Source organism: Bubalus kerabau, chromosome 3 (genome assembly GCF_029407905.1).
Source record: "Bubalus kerabau isolate K-KA32 ecotype Philippines breed swamp buffalo chromosome 3, PCC_UOA_SB_1v2, whole genome shotgun sequence".
Classification (NCBI taxonomy): Eukaryota; Metazoa; Chordata; class Mammalia; order Artiodactyla; family Bovidae; genus Bubalus; species Bubalus kerabau.
In genome coordinates, this window is record NC_073626.1 from 15,114,821 (window position 1) to 15,134,547 (window position 19,727).

The following is a 19,727-nucleotide window of genomic DNA, read 5'->3' on the forward strand; positions in this document are numbered from 1 at the left end:
GAGAGTCCCTTGGACTGCAAGGAGATCCAACCAGTCCATCCTAAAGGAGCTCAGTCCTGGGTGTTCTTTGGAAGGACTGATGCTAAAGCTGAAACTCCAGTACTTTGGCCACCTCATGTGAAGAGTTGACTCATTGGAAAAGACCCTGATGCTGGGAGGGATTGAGGGCAGGAGGAGAAGGGGAGCACAGAGCATGAGATGGCTGGATGGCATCACCGACTTGATGGACGTGAGTTTGGGTGAACCCCGGGAGTTGGTGATGGACAGGGAGGCCTGGTGTGCTGCGATTCATGGGGTCGCAAAGAGTCTGACACGACTGAGCGACTGAACTGAACTGAACTTATCTATTTATCAGTTGCTGGTTGTTGAGAAAAAAGGATACTTCATGCACATACTAAAGCTGTATCTCTGCAGGACGGTTTCAACCTCTTCCTGGTCTGTGCTTTTATTTTAGCCTGGTTGGCAAAATTGTGTTTGAGGTGTGTGTTAGTTTCCTGGGGCTGCCTTTATCAAGGCAAACCGGGTGGCTGTGTTAGCCATACTCCAGTTGCCAATAACCACAGGTGTGTTTATAAATTAATTAAAATTAAAATTCAGTTCCTCAGTCACAGTTAGCCATGTTTCAAGCAGGCAGTAACTACATGTGACTAGTGGCTGCCATGTTGGACAGCCCCGCGTGTAAACATTTCTCTCATTGTAGAAAGGTCTGTTGGAGAGCACTGCTCGAAAGAATTAGGAAACAGACTAGCTCTTTTATTTGCTTTGGGTAACTTTGTATAGGTTTATTTCTTGAATATATGTTGCGTTATAAATTTGGAGTAGTTCATAATAGCTGAAAAAATATTTTTATGGGTTTCTTTTAAAAGTTCTGGAGCAGAATGACTCATTAATGTTATTTATGAATTGTTTATTCACCAACTCTTTTCTTCATTGTCAAGAACATATGGAGTCAGTAATAGAACATACTGCATGTCTTTTTTCCCCCTGTATATTTATAACGAAGTGCCTGAAGGACACAAGATACTGTTTTATTTATTTTATTTGAATTATATGCCTGAGACTAAGCTCTTGTGTATTCAAGGCTACAATTTATAGTATTAATTAAGAACAGCTTTCTTTTTCTCCCCAGAATGAATTCAATATATTCTTCATTATTATATGTGAATCTTGAGTTTGTTTTCATTCATGATTGTTTTTTCTTCTCTCCCTGCCGCCCACCCTGTGCTTTTTGCCTCCTGACCTTTCCTTCTTCGACTTAATTCCTCCTCCCCTGACTCTTCTCTTTCTTCACTGGCTCCTCTTCTTTCTTTTTTTCTCCCACTGCTTCCTCCAGTAACCTCCTTACTAGAAATGGAAATGACACAATATTCTCTTTAAAGCATTTAATGAACTTCTCCCCTGCATTTTGTAACCAAATGCTCCCCGCCCCCCCATCCCGACCTTTTCCTTAAAGATACAGACAACACTTTTTTAAAGATACAGTTCAAACACTGTACTATTCTTCCATTTAAAGTGTGCAATTCCATGGTTTTTAGTATATTCACAGAGTGATGTGACCATCACCACAATCAGTTTTTAAAATATTTTCATCACTTCAAAAAGAAACACAATACTCCTTAGCAGTGCCTCTCCCGTTTTTTACCCACCCATCGTAGGCAATCACTCATCTACTTTGGCTCTCAAGTTTTTCTTGTTATGGTTATTTCATTTGCATGGAATCAGACAATGTTTTTTTTTTTTTCCTCTGGCCTCTTTCCTTTAGCATAATGTTTTTAACATTATTAATACTTCATTCCCCTTTATGGTTTAATGATACTTTGTTGTATGTATAATACCAGATTTTATTTATCTGTTCATCAGAAACTGGGAGTTGGGTTGTTTCTCCCTTTTGCATATTGTGAATAATGCTGTGACTGTGTACAGGTTTTTTGTGTGGACAATGTTTTCATTCCTTTTGGGCATCCACCTAGGATTGGAATTGCTGGATCATACTCTTTAGTGGTTTGAGGATCTCCTAGACCGGTTTCCAAAGCAGCAACATGATTTTATTACATTCCCACTAGCAGCATGTGATGAGGGTTCCAATTTCTCCATATCCTTGCCCACACTTGTTACTGTCTGTCTTTTTGATTATAGCCATCCCATTGAGTATGAAGTAGTATTTCATTATGATAAAATATATATAACATAAAATTTACTGTCTTAACCAATTTTAAGTGTGTAGTAGAGTGGTGGTAAGTGCGTTCACTCCTCTGTGTAACCATCACCACCATCCATCTCCAGAACGTTTTCATCTTTCTAAATCTTTGAAAATCTGTGCATTTTAAACAATAACTTTCCACTTCCTCCGTTGTGGTTTTGATTTGCATTCTTTGGTTGGCTAATGATGTTGAACATCTTTTCACGTGCTTATTGGCCACATGTATATCTTTTTGCAGAAGTGTCTATTCAGATCTTTTGCCCATTTTTAAGTGGCTTATTCATCTTTTTACTGTGTTGGAATAGTGCCTTATATAGTTTAGATTCAAGTCTCTTCTCAGGTATATGATTTACAAAAATTTTCTTCCATTTTCTATGTTGTTTTGTTATTTTCTGGGTAGTGTCTTTTGATGAACCAAGAGGTTTTAATTTTCATGTTCAGTTTGTCTTTTTCCTTTCATCACTCATACTTTTGATGTAATAGTAAGAAACCATTGTCTTATACACAGTTCATTTAGCTTTATGGCTGTGTTTTCTTCTACATTTTACAGTTTTAGCTTACCTCCAACTTTTCAGCTGTTCCTTCCACATGCTATTCTGACTCTTCTCTAGAGATCCTGCTTCTTACTCAGTCCATGAGCTGTGAAATTGGGTGCAGTACCTTGTTTGAACTGCTATGTCTCCAAGTGCATAAGAAAGCATTTTTGTTTTGATTCCATCATTGAAATATTTCATATTGTACTTCTTTTATGCTGCCTCCATCCTCAACTGATGTGTCGGTTGTTCACCTACACTGGCTGGGAAATTTCACCAACTCTTTCTTCCTTGTCGTACCCGTGTTTCTAATATCGTGGGCAATCTGATTGTCCATATGGAATGTCTTGTCAACATTCTAACCTTCCTTACTTCTCAGCTCCAGTCGTTATCACTTTTATCCTTTTTCAGCAAATTGTTCTCATGACACGATCTTGCCATTCTTCAAAAATGCTAAATGCTTATACCTGTCCTCTATTATCACCTCCTGTTCTCTTTTTCTTCTTTCTCTCTCTCTGTCCTCTCTCCCTCTTACCCATCCTCCCCTTCTTTCTTTGCTTTCCCCAATGCCCAGCCACTTTGTTTCTCCTTCCTGGCTCTGGTCTCCAACCTGTACTTGAAGTATCATCTTATCCAACATGCATAGTTAATTTCCTTTTTTATGTATCCTTCATGTCCATCCTATAAATCTCTCCATGCTGCTTCCTCAGCCTTTTGACCCTTCCTCACATATGTTGTTGTTCAGTCACTAAGTTGTCTGCAACCCCATGAACCGCAGCATGCCAGGCTTCCCTCTCCTTCACTGAGTTTGCTCAGAGTCATTGTTCATCATATCTGTTAGATGTTCAATAAATGATGAGCGAATGAATGAGTGATAGAATGAGCAAACCTTGGATCAGTTTATTTAACTCTTCAGTTCCTGCAGAAGAACTGCTGGGCCCTGGGAAAAATGACACCTATACAAGGAGTCACTGTTAAAGTTCATGGTATCTCAGTACTTTAGCAATTTTCATGTATTTCTAGTCTTTACTTCTTTTAAAAGGTACTAAACCTTTTAACACATATTTTAAACATCCACTGTGTTCTTATTTAACAATATTCTTTCTCTGTCATAGCAGATGAACTTCTATTTCATGTAGGAAATTGAGGCCAACAGATGGGAATCTTGCTTAGTATTCTGTGGCTTCTACAAGAATAATAGCATCTGTTTTCATGCTTCCCTCCTAATCCCCTATTTCAGAACAGGATGACTTGGCCCCTCTCCCATTCTGGGCTTGTGTCTCTACTGGTGTTTTGGATCTTACTCTCTCTACCTCCTGAAGGACCTAGCTTTATTAATTATTTCTTCTCTCTCCAGTTCTTTTTTCTCTATGGCCCTTCTCTACTTAGCGTGTATATTTTAAAAAAGGAAAGAAAGAATTAATACACTAACACATGTATACTCAATTTTTTTTTTAGCTACAGAAGTCCTCTTTCTCTTTTTTCCTACTTTGCTTTTAGTAAACATCATCTAAATTAGCTGTCACCATTTTCTTATGACTCATGATTAATGAACTGTTTCTCCTGAGTTGATTGACCCCCTTACTGTTAAATCAGGCATACTCACTTCAGTCTTTATGTTACTAGTTATCTCTGAAGCATTTGACACTGTTGGCTACTTCTTTCTTTTTGAACTCTCTGCTATCTTAGCTTTGATCACATTCTATTGATATAAAGAAGCCATGTGGATTTCTTTTATAGCCAAGCTTAATGGTTCCAGTGGTTCTAGGTGGACATCCATCTCCAGTTAGGTAGGTTTGTTGAGGAGTGAAGCTCTAACTTTGAGATTTACTTTGCCTTTGACAATCTCCCAGCAATTACTGTTACCACCTCCATCGTGCTGGGCGGAATGATCACAGGTGGAGCTGGATTCAGTGTGTTCTCACATGTCTTGCCTTATTTCCTGTAAGGCACTGAGGCCAAAAGAATGTTTCAAAGAGATTTAATAAAGTGTTTTTAAAGGTTCTTCTTGTTTCGGTTGAGTTTATTATGACGTTTTTGTGTAATAATGAAAGATTAAGAATAACAGAAATGTTCATCAGTAGGGGAATGTGTGAATTGTTGCTGTTGTTCAGTTGCTAAACCATGTCTGACTCTCTGCGACCCCATGGATGGCAGCACGCCACGCTTCTTTGTCCTTCACTGTCTCCCTGAGTTTGCTCAAGCTCATGTCCGTCGAGTCACTGATGCCATCCAATCATCTCATCCTCTGTTGCCCCCTTGTCTTCTTACCCTTTATCTTGCCCAGCCTCAAGGTTTTTTCCAATGAGTCGACTCTTCACATCAGGTAGCCACAGTATTCGGAGCCTCAGCTTTAGCATCAGTCCTTCCAATGAACATTTTGGGTTTTTTGCCTTTAGAATTCACTGGTTTGATTTCCTTGCTGTCCAAGGGATTCCGAAGAGTCTTCTCTAGCACCACAGTTTGAAAGCATCAGTTCTTCAGCACTGAGCCTTCTTTATGGTCCAACTCTCACATCCATACATGACTACTGCAAAAACCATAGCTTTGATTATACAGACCTTTGTCAGAGAAGTGATGTCTCTGGTTTTTAGTACGCTGTCTAGGTTTGTCATAACTTTTCTTCCAAGGAGCAAGTGTCTTTTAATTTCACGGCTGTAGTCACTGTCTGCAGTGATTTTGGAGCCCATGGGAATGAAATCTGTTACTGTTTCCACTTTTCCATCATCTGTCAGCTACAAAGTGATGAGACCAGATGCCATGATCTTCGTTTTTTGAATGTTGACTTTTAAGCCAGCTTTTTCACTCTCCTTTTTCACCCTCATCAAGAGGCTCTAGTTGCTCTTCGCTTTCTGCATTATGTTATATCCATACATAGGATAATAGGCACTAGTAAAATGAATGAAGTAGATCTAGGTGTATTGATGATGTCTAGAAAAAAAAATCAAGGAGCAGTTTTATTACTTTATCTGTCACCTATCTCATAATTTGTAAGGGGGGGGAAAACCACTACGGAACAGAACTATGCATAAATGTTTAACAATTGGTATCTACTCACCAAACCATTATGAGTGAGTTCATTTGAGGAGTGGAAATGGAAGGTGTTATGAATTACTTTATTTATCTTTAATATTTCTGTTTTGTAGTAGAACAATAATGATTTTGAGAATTTTAAATGTAGAAAAAAATATTAGCTTATGACCTATTCTTACTTGTCTTGCTCTCCTTCCTCTAGCTTACTTGTTTTCATTTTCCTTCCAAACTCGAGCCACTCTTTTGAATCCCCTTAGTGGGCGTCTCCTATCTTAATCCTGTTTATCCCTCAAGAGTCACCTTTGGTTCCCTCTAAGCATTGCTGGATTACTCAGACATATTTTATTATTAATGTCTTCCCTCTGTGTTCCCATGGCACCCTGGGAAATCTTTAGTCACTGGTGTCTGGAGCAGGAGCCGTTATTTGATTTTGTATTCCATGGACCTGAGCAGAGTACTCAGCACATGGTAGAAATTCATTAAAAGGGGTTTCAGTGTTAAAATAATAAAGCATCAAATTTGGAGTAGATCTTCTTAATACCAGCAAGTCCTTTTTTGTAGGTTGTCGTATTATGCTATTTTCCTTGAAGCTCTGTGTGAAGATACATGTTTTAATTAAACTGAAGTTTATATCTCAGGATGTGCTGAGTTTATATTTGATAGGCTATTCTAATTGAACTCCAGGCAGTTTATTTAAATGTAATATGATTTCTTTAATTATAATTGTAGGATGGAGAGTGATAATTTCATACTTCATTGTAACACAAAAGAATATGGAGTATTTTTATACTATCTTCAAATGCTTTAATTAAAGAAGACCTGCATTTGTGTGTTTCAAAATGTGTTCTCTTGGCCCAAGCAGAAGGATAAACAAAAATTAAATTTCTTTTGCATATAAACTGCTTGCCTGACAGTTTGTTTTCTTTTTAGGTTCAACAGATAGATCGTGTAGTAGAAGTTGTGGAGGAAACAATTAAAGGTAAATGTTGAAAGTGAGATAATGTGTATATTGTTTGAATTGTATTACAAATGAAGTAGATCTAAGTGTATTGATGATGTATAGAAAAAAAAATCAGGAGACAGGTCTGTTACTTTATCTGTTACCTATCTCATAGCTTGTAAGTGGGAAAAAAACTACAGAACAACTATGAATAAATGCTTAACACTTGGTATCTACTCATCAAACCATAAAGTAATTTCACCTGAGGAGTGGTATTAGGTGGTGTTATGAGTGAGATAATGTATATGTTTGAAATATGTCATGAAGATACTATACTTAACATTTGTTAAGCATTTTTATGAAAGTTATTGTTGGACAAAAATCATAACATTTTGTCCTTGCCTGCTTCATGCATTGACCAGTCCAATATGGGAGGCTTATGTTTGTTTGGCTTTTTATTTTAGTATAAAATAGACTTAATTTGAATCTGGGATCAGGAAGATAGGATTTAATCTTAAAATAAGGAAATGGCTTTATTTGCTCTTTTTTTCAGTTTTATTGAGGTACAGTTGACATTTTTTGCTTGTTTTTATATCATATAATTAGTTGCAGTTATTCCTTCTGAAAGTACTGTTAAAAGTAGTACTCAGTTTTGATTTCTCTTCTATATGTAATTTTTGTATTTACACCAGAAAATAGAATTATACTTTGATTGTTTTATTAGCTAGTATTCTTTGAAATAGATTCTTACTGAAGCCACTGAGGAATAAACCATTCTTAATTCTGTGGATTAATTTGTAAATATTTATAGTCTACTTCTGTTAGATTAGCATGAATGAAAACTGATAATATGATATTAAAATATTAAATGAATTGAGGTTCTCACTTAGAATTTTAGCCATTTTTTAAATAAATGCAAATTCTGTGTTTTTTAAAAAAAGTCTGCTTCCACAAAGTTGATACTTTTAACCACATACTTTTCCTGCTGGATTGTATTTACTACCTTCCACATGCTGTTATTCATTAATTTTGAATCTTTAATTTACTGTTGTTGTTGAGGTGCTAAGTTGTGTCTGACTCTTTGCGACCCCGTTGACTGCCTCTTTGTGACCCTGTTGACTGCAGCACTCCAGGCTCCTCTGTCCTCCACTATCTCCCAGAGTTTGCTCAAATTCATCTTCATTGAGTCAGTGATGTTATTTAACCATCTCATCCTCTGCTGCCCCCTTTTCTTTTGCCTTCAGTCTTTCTCAGCATCAGGGTCTTTCCATTGAGTTGCCCGTCTGCATCAGGTGGCCAAAGTTTTGAAGCTTCAGCTTTAGCAACAGTCCTTCTGATAAATATTCAGGGTTGTTTGTCTTTACGATTGACTGGTTTAATCTCCTTGCTATCCAGGGAACTCACAAGAGTCTTTTCCAACACTACAATTCAAAGGCATCAGTTCTTGGGCACTCAGCCTTCTTTATGGTCCAGATTTATTTAATTTATTAAATGACCACAGAATATCAGAATTTTAGACTTACATATTAGTCTTCCTTGAAATTCTGAGATAAAATGAAATATCAGGATTAAAACTTTGTAGCAGTGATAAGTTTGAAACTTTTTTTCAAACCATACCTCAACCCTATCTTATGAGGTCTAGAAGTACTAGCATTTATTGTGCACTTACAGAGTGACAGGCCCTGTACTAAGCATGGAGTATGTCATTTCAATATTTTACAACAGTGCTGTGAAGTGAGTATGTCCTCATTTTTCAGAAGAGGAAGTTTGGACACAGGGTATACAGGTAGTGAATGGCGGAGTTGGAATCTGAATCTAAGCATTATGACTCGGATGCCCCTGCTCTTAAATTTGCCACTCCATTCACACTAGACTATGACTGCTCTGCTCTCTCCTGGTTGAGAATCACTACCTTAACAGTTGTTCAATTGAGCTTCTTTTTTTTTTTTTTTTTTTTTTTAAAATTTTATTTTATTTTTAAACTTTACATAACTGTATTAGATTTGCCAAATATCAAAATGAATCCGCCACAGGTTTACATGTGTTCCCCATCCTGAACCCTCCTCCCTCCTCCCTCCCCATTCCATCCCTCTGGGTCGTCCCAGTGCACCAGCCCCAATAAAGTAGTGTTTCAGGATGCTTGAGGATTCTATTGCTTGTCTTGAGTACCTAGCATATACTGTTGTTGTTGTTTAGTCACTCAGTTGTGTCTGACTCTTTGTGACCCCGTAGACTGTAACCCACCAGGCTCCTCTGTCCATGGGATTTCCCAGGCAAGAACACTGGAGTGGGTTGCCATTTCCTTCTCCAGGGAATATTCAGGAATATTCCCAACCCAGGGCTCGAACCTACTTCTCCTGCATTGGCAGGCAGGTTCTTTACCACTAAACCATCTCAAAAGCCCACCAGGCATATACTAGTCCCTAAATTATATTTTTTTAAAAAAACTAAATGACAGTGAAGACAGGAGAAAAATCTAGCAGACTATGGGTGTGGCTATGACTTTTTAGATGATATACCAAAGAGGGACTGTCTGTGAAAAATAATTGATGAATTGAACCTCGATAAAATTAAAAACTTCTGCTCTGCAAAACATAGCATCGAGAGAATGGGAAGATGATCCACAGACTTTTGCAAAAGACATACCTGATTAACTGTAATGTAAAGTACACAGAATACCTCTTAAAACCCAGCAATTGGAAAACAAACAACCTGATGAAGAAATGGGCCAGTGACTGTATCAGATGTGTCCCCAAAGATACACAGGTGGAAAATAACCATATGAAAAGATGCTTCACATCATATGTTATCAGGGATGATACCAACTAGCCTCTTTGCTCCAGGAGTTAACTCACTAGTACAGACTCAGATTTGCTTGAAAGGAGCTTATTATGAATAACAAAAGATGCCCCTCTCACTGCTGTCACTCAGGAAATAATAAGAGTTTTAGGAAATTGGTACCAGGAATGAGGGATGGTTATGTATTTCTGTATCACAGTATCACAGAAGGCCTATCACTTTCAGGTTGGTTTAATTAGGGATAGCCTCTCTCTCAAGAGTTTTGCTTAAGTAGATTTATTGGAGAGATTGTAGTTGAGTTTTTGATAGTCTACAGCAAGAGTTGAGTTGAAGATGAAGTTGATGTGGAGTTGATGTGGGTGTTCACTGGCAGGTTGGTTTGAGGATGGGAAGGTTGAGGATTTAAATCTTAGTAATACAAATCAGGAAAGGAGTACATCAAGGTAGTACTTTGTCACCCTGCTTATTTAACTTATATGCAGAGTACATCATGAGAAACGCTGGGCTGGAAGAAGCACAAGCTGGAATCAAGATTGCTGGGAGAAATATCAATAACCTCAGATATGCAGATGACACCACCCTTATGGCAGAAAGCAAAGAAGAACTAAAGAGCCTCTTAAAGAAAGTGAAAGAGGAGAGTGAAAAAGCTGGCTTAAAACTCAACATTCAGAAAACTAAGATCATGGCATCTGGTCCCATCACTTCATGGCAAATAAATGGGGAAACAGTGGAAACAGTGTCAGACTTTATTTTTCTGGGCTCCAAAATCACTGCAGATGGTGACTGCAGCCATGAAATTAAAAGACACTTGTTCCTTGGAAGAAAAGCTATGACCAACTTAGACAGCTTATTAAAAAACAGAGACATTACTTTGCCAACAAAGGTCTCTCTTGTCAAAGCTTTGGTTTTTCTAGTAGTCATATATGGATGTGAGAGTTGGACTGTGAAGAAAGCTGAGCACCGAAGAATTGATGCTTTTGAACTGTGGTGTTGGAGAAGACTCTTGAGAGTCCCTTGGACTGCAAGGAGATCCAGCCAGTCCATCCTAAAGGAGATCAGTCCTGGGTGTTCTTTGGAAGGACTGATGCTGAAGCTGAAAGTCCAGTACTTTGGCCACCTTATGTGAAGAACTGACTCATTGGAAAAGACCCTGATGCTGGGAAAGATTGAAGGCAGGAGGAAAAGGGGATGACAGAGGATGAGATGGTTGAATGGCATCACCAACTCAATGGACTTGAGTTTGAGTAAATGTGGGACTGGTGATAGACCGGGAGGCCTGGCATGCTACAGTCCATGGGATCACAAAGAGTCGGACACAGCTGAGCGACTGAACCAAACTGAATACAAGAGAATTTTAGAGACAGAAGAAATAATTTTGGTAGATGTCCTTAGTTTGCAGATCAGGAAGCTGATCCAGGAAGGAGTTATGTGACTCATCTGAGATCTTCTGGTTAATGGAAATCTGGGACTGATTTTTCCATTCTTTGCTTTCTATTTCTTCTGCCAATCCTTACTTTCATTAAGACAGCACAAGTTAGTGAAATAACATGGTCCTTGTAACAGTTAACTACTTTCTGTCTGTCTTTCAGTAAGTTATTTCTCTGAGGCTCAGTTTAAAATGGAGAGGATTAAATGGGTAAGACTTTTGCAATACCTGGGATATACTAGGGGAAAATTCTTGTGTATTTATTTCTACCTCTTTAATACTTAGGCTGCTGGAATAATCTAACTCACCTTCAATAGCAGAGATGCTCCTTTCAATTGGACTGTGTATACGGCCCTCATGTTCTGGAAATGTTTTCCTCTCCTGCATGCATACCTTCAATGGTTGCCTGTTACCTACCAAGTTAACTGGTGACTTCTGCCTCATTCCGCCATTTCCACTGTTTCTTCCATCACTTCCATACTAAGCCTTTTGCTCCAGCCAACTGGACTGTTTGATGGAATGTTGATATACTGTCTTGTATATTATTTGCAACTTGCTCTACATTTGTCTTAGGAACTTACACATAAGCAGAGAAGTTCTGTTTGCCTGCCAGACCCATTCCCCACCCTTCCTCACCTCGACGTGTGTCCATGGAGGCAGAGCTGTGTGGACTACATTGGTAGGGTCCCTGTTACCTGGTGCCTAGTTGCATTTCTCCAGTTAGAGGTGTGATTAGAGTATGAAATGGGAGGATTCATTCCCTTCTCTCAGTTCCTTCTTTCCTGCTCATCCTAACCCAGAGATCGTAACTCCTATCAGGTGGCCCTCTCTAGTCATCTGTTTTTCTCCTGGTTCCTGTAACTCTTCTTTTCCTTTGCTTTTTCAGGCACAAGGCTGGAAAGAGCATCCTGTTGTTGCTTGCCTGAGACTCTTGCATTGTCTCTTGTTGGTCTTCCTAACCTTGCCAAACTTTAGTAATTAGTGCCTTTATTAAAACCTCTTCCATTATGCAGTGTGCCATCTGCTTTGCTGGAGCCCTGGTTGATAGATGCTCAGTGGAGAAGGAGGCTCTGCCCAGAAGGGCCAGATGGAGTACAGGCTGACCAGGGGATTCTGCTGTAACTGTTCTGTTTCCACATTTGATGCCTGTGGGGCTCCCTTCATATGTCTTCCTTGATGGGGATTTGGACACACAGCCTCTACCACAGCCTGTTTGTGTGGTTTTTACATTATATGAAGTCATGTTTTTTAAAAAACCATATTAATAAGATACATTGGTGACAAAAATATTTAAATCTATTGTTTTGGGTTGGCCAAAATGTTCATTCAGGATTTTCTGTGAATTGTTATGGAAAAACCCAAATGAATGTTTTGGCCAACCCAGATAATTATAGTAAAACTGTGTAAAGCATATTCCTTTTATGTCTCTCTTGGTTGGAGGAAAATGGAGAATTTAAGTTAACGCTTAAAGACTTCTCAATGTTTAACACTAGTGGCCTGAAAATACCATCCATATACATCATTTGCTTTAGGAGACACCAAATTTTATAATGACTTTAGGATTTTCTTCTGTGTCATCTTCACAGTTCAACAAGATATGTAGCTGAAGCTAATGGAAGGAGTACAGTATTTAAAGGATTTCAGTTCAGTAGAGTTCACTCGCTCAGTCATGTCTGACTGTTTGCGACCCCATGAATCGAAGCATGCCAGGCCTCCCTGTCCATCACCGACACCCAGAGTTTACTCAGACTCCTGTCCATCGAGTTGGTGATGCCATCCAGCCATCTCATCCTCTGTTGTCCCCTTCTCCTCCTGCCCCCAATCCCTCCCAGCATCAGGGTCTTTTCCAATGAGTCAACTCTTGGAATTGAGGTGGCCAAAGGACTGGAGTTTCAGCTTTAGCATTAGTCCTTCCAAAGAACACCCAGGACTGAGCTCCTTTAGAATGGACTGGTTGGATCTCCTTGCAGTCCAAGGGACTCTCAAGAGTCTTCTCCAACACCACACTTCAAAACCATCAATTCTTTGGCACTCAGCTTTCTTCACAGTCCAACTCTCACATCCATACATGACTACTGGAAAAACCATAGCCTTGACTAGATGGACCTTTGTTGGCAAAGTTAATGTCTCTGCTTTTGAATATGCTATCTAGTTTGGTCATACTTTTCCTTCCAAGGAGTAAGCGTCTTTTAATTTCATGGCTGCAGTCACCATCTGCAGTGATTTTGGAGCCCAGAAAAATAAAGTCTGACACTGTTTCCACTGTTTCCCCATCTATTTCCCATGAAGTGATGGGACCAGATGCCATGATCTTCATTTTCTGAATGTTGAGCTTTAAGCCAACTTTTTCACTCTCCTCTTTCACTTACATCAAGAGGCTTTTGAGTTCCTCTTCACTTTCTGCCATAAGGGTGGTGTCGTCTACATATCTGAGGTTATTGATATTTCTCCCGGCAATCTTGATCTCCTGGCTTGTGCTTCTTCCAGCCCAGCGTTTCTCATGATGTACTCTGCATACAAGTTAAATAAGCAGGGTGACAATATACAGCCTTGACGTACTCCTTTTCCTATTTGGAACCAGTCTGTTGTTCCATGTCCAGTTTGAACTGTTGCTTCCTGACCTGCATACAGATTTCTCAAGAGGCAGGTCAGGTGGTCTGGTATTCCCATCTCTTTCAGAATTTTCCACAGTTTATTGTGATCCACACAGTCAAAGGCTTTGGCATAGTCAATAAAGCAGAAATAGATGTTTTTCTGGAACTCTCTTGCTTTTTCCATGATCCAGCAGCTGTTGACAATTTGATCTCTGGTTCCTCTGCCTTTTCTAAAACCAGCTTGAATATTTGGAAGTTCATGGTTCACGTATTAGTGAAGCTGGCTTGGAGAATTTTGAGCATTACTTTACTGGCGTGTGAGATGAGTACAATTGTGCAGTAGTTTGAGCATTCTTTGGCATTGCCTTTCTTTGGGATTGGAATGAAAACTAACTTTTTCCAGTCCTGTGGCCAGTGCTGAGTTTTCCAAATTTGCTGGGATATTGAGTGTAGCACTTTCACAGCATCATCTTTCAGGATTTGAAATAGCTCAACTGGAATTCCATCACCTCCACTAGCTTTGTTCATAGTGATGCTTTCTAAGGCCCACTTGACTTCACATTCCAGGATGTCTGGCTCTAGGTCAGTGATCACACCTTCGTGATTATCTTGGTTGTGAAGATCTTTTTTGTGCAGTTTTTCTGTGTATCTTGCCACCTCATCTTAATATCTTCTGCAACTGTTAGGTCCATACCATTTCTGTCCTTTATCGAGCCCATCTTTGCATGAAATGTTCCCTTGGTGTCTCTAATTTTCTTGAAGAGATCTCTAGTCTTTCCCATTCTGTTGTTTTCCTCTATTTCTTTGCATTGATCGCTGAGGAAGGCTTTCTTATCTCTCCTTGCTATTCTTTGGAACTCTGCATTCAGAGGCTTTTATCTTTCCTTTTCTCCTTTGCTTTTCACTTCTCTTCTTTTCATAGCTATTTGTAAGGCCTCCCCAGACAGCCATTTTGCTCTTTTGCATTTCTTTTCCATGGGGATGGTCTTGATCCCTGTCTCCTGTACAATGTTATGAACCTCATTCCATACTTCATCAGGCACTCTGTCTATCAGATCTAGTCCCTTAAATCTATTTCTTACTTCCACTGTATAATCATAAGGGATTTGATTTAGGTCATACCTGAATGGTCTAGTGGCTTTCCCTACTTCCTTCAATTAAGTCTGAATTTGGCAATAAGGAGTTCATGATCTGAGCCACAGTCAGCTCCTGGTCTTGTTTTTGCTGACTGTATAGAGCTTCTCCATCTTTGGCTGCGAAGAATATAATCAATCTGATTTCAGTGTTGACCATCTGGTGATGTCCATGTGTAGAGTCTTCTCTTGTGTTGTTGGAAGAGGGTGTTTGCTATGCCAGTGCGTTCTCTTGGCAAAACTCTATTAGCCTCTGCTCTGCTTCATTCTGTACTCTAAGGCCAAATTTGCCTGTTACTCCAGGTGTTTCTTGATTTCCTACTTTTACATTCCATTCCCCTATAAGGAAAAGGACATCTTTTTTGGGTGTTAGTTCTAAAAGGTCTTGTAGGTCTTCATAGAACTGTTCAACTTCAGCTTCTTAAGCATTACTGATTGGGGCATAGGCTTGGATTATTGTGATATTGAATGGTTTGCCTTGGAAACGAACAGAGATCATTCTGTCATTTTTGAGATTGCATCCAAGTACTGCATTTTGGACTCTTTTGTTGACCATGATGGCTACTCCATTTCTTCTAAGGGATTCCTGCCCACAGTAGTAGATATAATGGTCATCTGAGTTAAATTCACCCATTCCAGTCCATTTTAGTTTGCTGATTCCTAGAATGTTGACGTTCACTCTTGCCATCTCCTGTTTGACCTCTTCCAATTTGCCTTGATTCATGGACCTGACATTCCAGGTTCTTATGCAGTATTGCTCTTTACAGCATCGGACCTTGCTTCTATCACCAGTCCCATCCACAACTGGGTATTGTTTTTGCTTTGGCTCCATCCCTTCATTCTTTGTGGAGTTATTTCTCCACTGATCTCCAGTAGCATATTGGGCACCTACCGACCCGGGGAGTTCCTCTTTCAGTATCGTATCATTTTGCCTTTTCATACTGTTCATGGGGTTCTCAAGGCAAGAATACAGAAGTGGTTTGCATTCTTTTCTCCAGTAGACCACATTCTGTCAGACCTCTCCACCATGACCCATCCGTCTTGGGTGGCCCCGCGTGGCATAGCTTAGTTTCATTGAGTTAGACAAGGCTGTGGCCCGTGTGATCAGATTGGCTAGTTTTCTGTGATTATGGTTTCAGTGTGTCTGCCCTCTGATGCCCTCTCGCAACACCTACCATCTTACTTGGGTTTCTCTTACCTTGGTCGTGGGGTATTTCTTCACGGCTGCTCCAGCAAAGCTCAGCCGCTGCTCCTTACTTTGGATGAGGGGTATCTCCTCACGGCCTCCCCTCCTGACTTTGAACGTGGATTAGCTCCTCTGGGCCCTCCTGCCCCCACAGCCACCACTCCTTGGACGTGGGGTTGTAAATTAAAGCATTTACATTTCTTTAAAAAGTAGTCATGAGCACCTTAGTCATGTTTCACATGATCATTAAAGCCCCCCACTAACTTTTTGGTACAAAAGCTTTGAAGGAAATACAAATGTAAGCATTTTTTCTGATACATGAAGTCCTCTAAACAACAAAAAAAAAAATTAAAAAATGTTTTTATCTTTGTAAAAGAGAGCCTAACCAGGTAACTTAAAATAAATGTTTGCAAATAAATATTGTGTATTGAAAATAGAAAAAGTGTTTTTACTGCCATGTCATATGTCTTCCCTCATCAGTCTCTAGTAAAGGAGGCCTCTGTTGTTTTATCTGTTTTGCTGGTATTTCGTTTAGTCTAATTACAGATGCCTCCAGTGTTGGTAATTCAAAGCTTTCCAATATGGTACAATCTGCAAGTTTAATTGGTTTTCCATTTCTTCTGACTTCTTGGTAATTGTTGTGATCCTGGATTCGACTGACCTGAATTCCCAGGGTACTTCACCGAACAGTTCTTTCTTATTTAACACATTCTATTAATCTTTACTCTGTCAGAATTGTACTTTGCATTTGTTACTGATTTAGAATATAAACTTTTTGTAAATTGAGACTGCAAGGCAGATCTGTCTCAAGTATAGTTTTATCAGTGTTAATGACTTGAGTAACCTCCCTACAAAGTCCAGTGGAGATTTTCTTGAAGATGTTTCAAACTTAATGAGCAAGTGACCTGAGCTTGGACAAGTAGCCTCATACACCTGGGATAGTATTGGATCACAGATAGAATTGCATCACATCTGCTTTTTCAGTATTTGCTTTTCAGTAAAATAATTTTCTTGATTTTTCAAAATATGCTTTGAAAGGACACTCCTACACAGGCTCTCATTATGTGTAATCTGATGTAGTTACTGTAGTCTGAATATGGTGGGAAAAGGTGGATGTTGGTTCTACATGTTGTGAGCACTTCGGTGTCACTGGTACAGTTAGATAGGTGATAACTTCTGCCTTCTGATAACTAAAGGAGCCAGAATTTATTGCAGTCTTTTTTTTTTTTTTTTTTTTTTCATGAGCCTATTTGTTTTACCTGTATGTTCTGTATTAACCTGTGATTACAGGTTGGTAAGCATTGCGTTTTTGCCTCCTTAGATGTGTCAGTTGGTGTTCTTTCCATTCTCTTTTCCTTCTCTCCTCTCCTTTAGTTTCCCCGAATAACCATAGTCCTCACCTTTACTTATTTGTCCTCTATATGTCTTGTATGTCCTAGAATGAACTTTTTATTCATCATAGTTCTTTTAGATAGCATTTTTCAAATCATAATAGTTTTAGAAATAAGACCAAGCAAATTTCTTTATGACCCCAAACAGCAAAATTCTCCCAGAAGACTGTAAGTTGATTTCTTCACATCACTTTATTCTATAATAGATGGTTTGGAATAATGACTGCATAGGACTGTTTGTGAGAGGAAACCACTGTGTCTTGTCTGGATATCTATAACTTTATAAATTATCAAACCTGTTTCTAGCCACAGAAATAATAAGCAGTCCCAGTATTATTTATCTGCTTCACAAATAGCCAAGTGATGCTCTCCCAAGAGTCTTCTTTAAACATGGGGAACAGTTGCACTTATTTTATTTTTGAAAATAAAAGTAGTTAAAGAACTTTAAGTTGGTCAAATACTTTTCTGCCATTAAAGCTTTTAAAACTCAAATGCATACGTATGTTTCCCAGGTGAATTCTGCTATGCTAACTTCAGTGTTTTATGTGTTTTGGTTGTGTTAATTTAATTACACTCCTTTTGTGTGTTCATCACTTATATTTTCTATTCAGAGATGCGTGATCTTATGGTTTGCAGCTACCTTTACTGATAATGGGATTTACTGATATGAAGACTTGGGTGTTTCATTAACTTTGATTTCTTTATTCCAGAGTGGGAGTGGGGTGGGTGCATACTGTTTAATTTGTTAGGTTGATGATTGTAACATAATTTTCACATAACTTTTATAATGGTTCACTGGATTTGATTGTTCAAAACAAGGAAAGGAAATTACTTTAAGTTTGAACTTCTCAGGCTTCCCATGACCCAGCCCATGTGTTTGTGGTCTCAGTGATCTATCTGGTAAAGCACCTCTGTCCTTCCTTGTTTAAATATTAATAAGGACTTGCCTGCTGTGAAAATTGGGCTTATATGTTAACTCTTTGCAAAGTTTGATACTGCCTTGGCAGATTGCAGATTGTTGAGTTCTCTAAAAATGCATTATTGTAGTCTAAACTTTTGTGAGTGCTGTTCATGTCAAAACAGTTTATAAAGTTTGAACATCAATCACATTAATCATGTCTGTAGATTATAATTTTCTTTTCAAGTATTTGGTATTCTCAGATATAAAGATTTCTGAGTCCTGTAGTTCCAATTTCTGTTTACTCTACTTTATGGAGAAAGAAATGGCAACCCACTCCAGTACTCTTACCTGGAAAATTTCATGGACGGAGTAGCCTGGTAGGCTACAGTCCATGGGGTCGCAAAGAGTCAGACAAGACTACACGACTTCACTTCACTTCACTACTTTCTTTAGTAATGCCAAGTAGATCAATTAATCCTATTATGAGGCTCTCATAGAAGTCCTTAAAATTAATATAATTAATAAAACTTCAGTGTACTTAAGTTCTTTTATTGTAACTATCTTTTTAGAGAATTAGTATGTGGTACACTGCTTTATACTCTGCATGTGTATATGAGCTTTCTTACTATTTGGAAAAGTTTGTCTTCATTTAAAGACTCTACTATTTTTGTTTGGTAAAATGAGGCAAGAATAGTTGAGACTGTAAACTTAGGGAAAATAATCCTAGCAGCTTTATTACATTTTTTAAATAGTAAAATTGTGGGTTGATTGTGGTGTTGTCTGTTCCAATATGACTGTCAACAAAATAGAAAATTAGGTCATGTTAGAGGTGCACTATCTAAAACCCCAGGAGCAAAAAATACATAAAATTTTGACATCTTTGAAAAATTTCTTAAAACTATTTTATAGCCAGTAAAATCACATATCACAGACAAGTGAGAAAACTGGTAACATAGAGTAATTTGATGGTTCAGATGTTCAGTTCAGTTCAGTTCAGTCGCTCAGTCGTGTCCGACTCCTTGCGACCCCATGAATTGCAGCACGCCAGGCCTCCCTGTCTATCACCAACTCCCGGAGTTCACTCAGACTCACGTCCATCGAGTCAGTGATGCCATTCCAGCCATCTCATCCTCTGTCGTCCCCTTCTCCTCTTGCCCCCAGTCCCTCCCAGCATCAGAGTCTTTTCCAGTGAGTCAACTCTTCGCATGAGGTGGCCAAAGTACTGGAGTTTCAGCTTTCGCATCATTCCTTCCAAAGAAATCCCAGGGCTGATCTCCTTCAGAATGGACTGGTTGGATCTCCTTGCAGTCCAAGGGACTCTCAAGAGTCTTCTCCAACACCGCAGTTCAAAAGCATCAATTCTTCGGCGCTCGGCCTTCTTCACAGTCCACCTCTCACATCCATACATGACCACAGGAAAAACCATAGCCTTGAGTAGACGAACCTTTGTTGGCAAAGTAATGTCTCTGCTTTTGAATATGCTATCTAGGTTGGTCATAACTTTCCTTCCAAGGAGTAAGCGTCTTTTAATTTCATGGCTGCAGTCACCATCTGCAGTGATTTTGGAGCCCAGAAAAATAAAGTCTGACAC

At 39.0% G+C, this 19,727-nt stretch overlaps 1 protein-coding gene across 20 annotated transcripts in view; it reads left to right on the forward strand.

The window, feature by feature from the left end:
• Positions 1-19,727, forward strand: part of CDKAL1 (CDK5 regulatory subunit associated protein 1 like 1) — a 777,071-nt gene that overhangs the window by 183,476 nt on the left and 573,868 nt on the right. For all 20 annotated transcript variants that reach the window (XR_008711390.1, XR_008711388.1, XR_008711389.1 and 17 more), the window contains one exon: positions 6,697-6,745. Coding sequence is in view for 16 of the 20 variants with exons in the window: in XM_055570761.1 (XP_055426736.1) it covers positions 6,697-6,745 (49 nt within the window). In the remaining 4 variants the exon portion in view is untranslated. The remainder of the gene's footprint in view (positions 1-6,696; positions 6,746-19,727) is intronic.